Genomic DNA, 6,647 nt, shown 5'->3' with positions numbered 1-6,647 from the left:
TTATGGAGATGGTTAAATAATTGTATGACTATATCTGATTTAAGTCTTGCCAAAAATGTTTTTTATTAAATATATTAAAAACACTCAAATGACAAGTATAAACTACAGAAAAGCTGCTCAAAATCTGAACTGTGAACTTTGACTAAGAACATGGACACAGTGTATAATGTTATGACTATACTATAGTGTGTACTTGTGTGTGGCGGGGAGGTGGTAGAAGTTATTGTGCATTTATCGTTAGAGGTGAACTGGTCAATATATTGGGATATTGATTTTAGACCATATCACCCAGCCCTAGTTATGAGGCACAGTGGCAAAACATGAAACTACTGCACATGTTACTCAACAGGTTGCTGCTAGCTTACCAAAGAGTAAAGGCCCTGTCACACTAGACAATTTATGCCAACTTGTGAAACATTTTCTATGTCCAATTTGCCAATAAAATTTAGATATTTGATCAATTTGTTCAAAWTATATTATGTGCACACTGAAAAGAAGCTTCCTGTTGATTTTTTCAAATCCATCTTYAATGTAGACATCTTTAAAATGTTCRTAAGTTGGCATAAGTTGTCTWGTGYGACAGGGYCTTTAGTGAGTTAGTTGATGCTGCCATCCTCGCTTAGCTGGACCTTTAGAGGGTGAGCGGCTAAAGCCTTTCCTCTGCCTACATCCCCAGAATGCCATGCAGTTCTGGAATGGAGTTCAGTGAAACTATCAATGTTCTATCAGACGTATTTTCTATTGATATTGATCTATTTCGATATAATATCATTATTGAATTAAAGCCCAGATCTATTACAACCCCACCTCAAGTCGTGATGCTTGCATACTCTYTCATATAAATAACTGTTTCAGCTTTGACTACCTTATTTCATGGCTCAGAGGCGTAAACAGCAGCAGGCCAGGTTCAATCCCAACACCACATAAATTGTTTTTGTGATAAAGCATAAACTATTTAAATTAATAGTACATAGGTTAATGAAAGAACAAGTTTGTGTGTGTGCACAGTAATTTAAGCACGGTAGAAGACATATGGAAGATTAGGGAGAATTTCTTTGCATCAACAGATGCCCTGCACACCAAAGACATGGATCAACATGGATTTGCCTGGAAGCTCTGGTGCTTTGGTCCCCACTGTGGGAAGCACATGGCTCTTCCTGTCCCTCTGGGCCAGTCTAATAGCTGACAAGAGGCTGTGGAATACAGCTCTGCCACAGAAAGCCAAAGCAGGCTTGTGTTTGGTGTTTCTGGACTCATTGCACTGCCTTAAGTCATTCAGATTGTGTGAAACATTAGCATGCATCTCCCTTTCAAACGTGGAGTAACGTTTGTGAGTTTTCACCTTTCAAGTCTGATAAGAAATTCACATCAAAATAAACATTCTAGATAATAATTACTTCTTAAAATATGCAAGTACAYATAGGGAAAAAGTTAATATCAAAGTTTTTACTCCTATTTTTTTCTTCTACATTTAAAACAAATTTGAAGATTTTAATGGACACGAGTTTTTCAGAGAAGTGAAATGTATGATGTAAGAATAGAGCTACTCATGTAATTTATGATGTTAATGTTTTATTCATGTCATGCAGTAAAAAATTCTGTAATTTTTTTTCTATTGATTTCATTATATTTTGTAGAAAACATAATGCAATGTTCTATTTTTCAGTTTCACAGCTCTGCAGCAAAATAGCTGGATTGCTGTAAAGGTCAGATTTCTACTAGATAATTCAAAATAAGTTTTAAAACAACTAATGCAAATTGGGATATATATGTTGGTTTTTTTATTTTTCTATTAAATTTTGAAGCAGAAGAGCTACAGTTTTAATTCARTCTAATGTGCGCCAACTGCACCAAAACAAAACCACTGTCAGACCGGGGACTGCAGGAGAGCTTTGTGGTGCTCACAGAGGAAAAACTGTCAACTGGAGTTATGATTTTACCCTGAAAAGAAGATGTTTCAGTGAATTTTATTATCCGAGCGAAATACACTCCGCTGCTCCTTGAAATATAAAGCAAATGGACTTTTGATGAAGCACCAGCTTCTCCCATTTCAGTTCTATTTACTCAAACTTTGATAGATTCAACCTTAACTTTTAATCGATTCCTGAGGGACAGGCAGTTTCAGCGATCTCACCACAGTTTTTATAGAAATTGCTGTTTGAGTCAACCAATTGTTGTGAAACTCAGAGACCACAGTGTGACAAAATGTTGAGTTCCACTAGATTTAGCAGACAGGGCCTTTCTTTCRTTAAAGTCCTGCTTCCTCTCACAGCAGCTATCAGAAGTTTTTCATTCTGCTTCTTCTTTACCTCCTAATACTGATCCAGCCTCCCAGCATACTTAAACTCACTGTTGGACAAATCTTTCTGCTGCTGCTTTAAAATGGATTCAGTTTTCTGAATGACTCAGCTCAATAATGCATTACTGTAAAAGTCTATCCTTCATGCACATAAAACTTTCCCAAACTTCTAATGAGAGTTGTTGGCATTGCAGTTATTCAAATAAATACATAAATAAATAAACAAACAAACAAACCCTGCTRWGCTCATTACTTACAATTGTGTGAGCATTTAGTCATCATTGTGATGTTGAGGAAGTCGAAGCAAATCGGACACCGAAGCAGAGCGTCGACATTCTGTGGAGGATAATCACAAAATGTTTACCATCATTTAAAAGTTATGCTCTAATAAAACTAAGTAAGGTGCTTTAAAAGAAAAACATTTCAACAGCAACAAATATGTAATAACAAAAATATTGCTATGATTATGTAAATGTCTTAAAAGTTTGTTCAAATAGTATCCAACGATCTAAAGAAAAACAACTAAACATCAAAGTTTTGTCACTGCGTGTGTAACAGGGATTATTGAATCTACTGCAAAAAAAAAATTGGCTATATCAATAAGATAAGGTCACCAAAATAAAGGTAAAATGAACAGAAGACCACTAGGATATGTTAAAGATGTTTGACATTGTCTTTAAGAAAGGCAATCTATCAGTTTGTTGGGKTTTTTTTTATAAAATGTTTACGAGTTCAGATTATTCACACATTGAGAGATTCAGTGGGTCAGTAAARSTTTGAAGCATTACAGGAAGAAAAARCTTTGGTAAACCTGTAAATCCAAAAACACAGCTATTAAAYCAGAACAGTTTCCTGCAAATTCAAATATATTCAAATGAACAAATACTGTCAGAGTACTAGTTTAGTATCAATGCTTCATTTCACTAATGTTAACACTTTGTAGCTCAAATCACAACTTTGTTTGCTACATTATATTAGATGAAAGCATGCAGGCGCTTGGTAATCCTGGCATTGTTAAAAAAATTGATGTGCCCCAATCTTAAAATGAAAACCACATCCGTTTCTGTGATTTTTATCCTCGAATGTTGTTTATTTTCTAATAGTTTATTTGTTCAAGTCAAATTATTATTTTTGTCTTAAGTGTTATAATTAGTTATACATTTTACCTGCAGAATGAACCTATCATAACGGAGGTGACGTTTTCTTTTGGGTGTTTTAAGTTCTAACTGATTAACTCAGATGTAAGCCTTCAGTAAAATAATTTCAAGTCAAGTGCATAGTGAAAAAAAATTAAAATTAAAAAATATATACTAAATGACGGCAGGCCTGAGTGAGTAACAGTCCAGATGTCTAACTGATCATTTTTTGGTTTACCTTTTGCTAAGGCTAAATGTTTATAATCTTCGTATTAGCTCTTTCTTAGCTGTGTAGGCTAAGCTCGTAACCAAAACAAAACCGTACATGAACATCAGAATGGCGATAACTTACTTTCAAACATGCTAAACTAGGCGGTAAATCCTCTTCGATTTGATGGGCCATTATCTACGAGACAAAGTGCAGAAATCTGAGGAAGTTTAATGCCCAACTTTCAGCTGTGCTTTCAGAKCTCATCTGTCCCGCTCAGTATCGATGACGTCAACTAACTTCCGCTTAGCACTTGAGACGTTTGCGGTACGACGGACTGCTGGGATTTCCGAGTACCATTTACCTATGTATTTATTTATCTTTTGTTTATTATTTTTATTTTTCTGGTTGAGGTTGCTATCTCAAATAAGCAATATATTTTAGAGAAATATTAGCATGCACTGGTTTAACAACTAAATGTGACTTTCTTTTTTCTTTCTTTCTTTCTTTCTTTCTTTCTTTCTTTCTTTCTTTCTTTCTTTCTTTCTTTCTTTCTTTCTTTCTTTCTTTCTACTGACTATAACTAAATTCATACTTTAATTTGAAATCAATGATCATATGGTGAAAATTAACTCGTTTGAGTTAATTGTTTTTGATTCTACGGTACAGTGAATGCAACACGAGGACAATTGACTTCTATGGCCATTTAATTAATTATAAAAAATTAATTGTCTTTGTTTTGTGGACCTTGAGTCTGTAGTAAAGTTTGAATATAATTGATTTAACATATCTATTATTCTTAGTGTTCAATAAATTAATACATATCAAAGCTGTAATGATTGTTAGTTTAAAATATTAATAAGGCAAATAAGAAGCAGAAATAAATTCTCTTCCAAATGTATGTGTGGGCTCATCATTAAGGGAGAAGTGGTGAAGTTCAACCATTCAAGAGGGGCTCAGAGTAAATGAATCTGTTAGGAATAATGCCTCCCTCTTCCAAAGGAAATGTTTCAAACATGCCCTGCTGGAAAGATGCCTCAGGGCAAACCCTGAACATGCWGGAGAAATTCTCTCACAGCTGGTTTGGCAACGTGTCACCTAAACCTCTCGACAAACCACTACCTCCACCCACCTCAAGACCTGGAACAGGGAGGGAGGAAGGAAAAGTGAGGCCTAGGTAAAAGATGAACATGTACGTCTGTTAAGGTATACTATGATGAAAACCATGACAAGGAGCTAAAGAGAAAAAGTGTCATGAATAGTGTGTGTGTGTGTGGGGGGGGGGGGGGGGGGGGATGGAGTAGCCTGTGAGCTGGTTCACTGATGAGAGACAAATAGAAAAGGAGCAGCAAGAAGGAGAACAATAGAAGATTATGAGCATGGACAAACACAAAGAAAATAAACAATAAGAATGCAAGAAATGCAAGAAAAATACTAAAAACACAAAGTAGTAAACATAACCAAAAAATCAAATACACTATCAACAACCAACTAAGAGAATGAATGAATGAATGATTGAATGATTGAATGACTGAATGAATGAATGAATGAAAACTGACTTTGGGATAAATACTTCCAACACTTTAGTATCTTAAAGCAGCTGCACTTATAATCCAGCCTAAAACAAAAACTTGTACGTATACTTTTTTTAACGGAGCTCTAGAGGACCTTGTAACACTGAGGCTGCAGGTTTGAGTCCAGTGACCCCTGCAGAAGACAAAAGCAGTAATTGCAACAATCTCTTTTCAAAACTCCACCATTTCAAGTTTACCCTACAGAAAAGAGAAGCTGCTCCAAAGATTGCTTTGCAAGTACGAAGTGATTTGGTGAAYTGCTGACCCTGACCGTGAAACCACTGTAGTGGTTAATTGACTTCCCCAATTAGACCCGTGGAAAAAAGAGCTGATGTAGTTCAAGTGTTTGCTGACACTTTGTAACTTGCAGTCGTTACAGTGACCAGTATCATCGATCTTGTAGCCCTAACAAGGAGCTTGCACCTCTGCTTCCTGGGCTCGATTGTTCCCAGGACATTTTTATTGAAAATTTTGCTCTTGAAGTGAGTTTAATTACTCATTTTATTTTGTACATGCAAGGTTAATTTTAAATGACCATTATTTGTATTGATTGTCGTATTTGTACGATGTTTTTTTATTTAATGTTTAAGAGAGGATAATTGCTTCATATTGCAAAATCCTATTGAAGCCATTTTTAAAAGCACACAAGGATTTTGACCTTGAGTTCCTTTATAGTATGGATTAATATAAAGCACTGAAAACATTTTTAATCTGGCAACAGTAATCCAGAAAAACACATAACTCATAATTAAATACAACACTGAGTGTCCTTATAGACATTACAAAAACATTATTTAAAATAACTAACTTTATATGAAAATATATTAATATATTTGACACTGAGTGACTAATTGGGAGGGATTCAGGGCTAGAGTCCAKTTTGCAGGTAAAACTCTGACTGTCTGTTAGCAAAATAGTTTGGCATGCACAGTGGCAGGCCATATCTTTATTTAAAGAAACAATAGTTTATTTTAACATTTGGAATTTTAGCTCTCCTGTTCAACACAAAAACATAAAAACCTGTAGTCAAACACGTAAATGTCCAACCTAATATGTACAAACATCACTTTCAGAATAAAGCACTTCTCCCACCTTCCCCCCAACCCCAGGTATACCCTTTGGATTAAACATACRCCAAAAATAATAAGTGTTGGGTAGCTTTGAACAGTTAAACAAAACAACAATGTATTCATTTATGATCTGACTCCAGCAATGTTTTTATCTCTCACAAAGAGACACGGCTGCTCAAAATGAATTTGTGGCCACGCATTAATTTTTTTAATACAATGTCACCAGATGAGTTCCGTACAAAATGGTTCAAATATCAATGAAACTGTGATTTTCAGGACAAAAAAAATCAAAGAATGTCTAAAGAGAACAATGTGCATGGGTTAAAATGCAAGCAATGAAATTATTCATTTGCTCTGTGT

General features: G+C 35.1%; 1 protein-coding gene across 2 annotated transcripts in view; it reads right to left on the bottom strand.

The window, feature by feature from the left end:
- rad18 (RAD18 E3 ubiquitin protein ligase) overlaps positions 1 to 3,937 on the bottom strand; it is a 35,633-nt gene extending 31,696 nt beyond the window's left edge. The window contains exons 1-2 of one of the 2 annotated variants that reach the window (XM_014009041.1): positions 3,788 to 3,937; positions 2,557 to 2,635 (exon numbers count right to left, since the gene is read on the bottom strand). In XM_014009041.1, the coding sequence (XP_013864495.1) occupies positions 2,557 to 2,635; positions 3,788 to 3,838 (130 nt within the window). In that variant the 5' untranslated portion in view covers positions 3,839 to 3,937. The remainder of the gene's footprint in view (positions 1 to 2,556; positions 2,636 to 3,787) is intronic. The other variant, XM_014009042.1, reaches the window with a different exon arrangement.
- Between the last annotated feature and the right edge of the window lie 2,710 nt (positions 3,938 to 6,647).

The sequence above is a fragment of the Austrofundulus limnaeus genome, unplaced genomic scaffold (genome assembly GCF_001266775.1).
Source record: "Austrofundulus limnaeus strain Quisiro unplaced genomic scaffold, Austrofundulus_limnaeus-1.0 Scaffold55, whole genome shotgun sequence".
Classification (NCBI taxonomy): Eukaryota; Metazoa; Chordata; class Actinopteri; order Cyprinodontiformes; family Rivulidae; genus Austrofundulus; species Austrofundulus limnaeus.
This window is presented reverse-complemented; position numbering and strand designations above follow the sequence as displayed.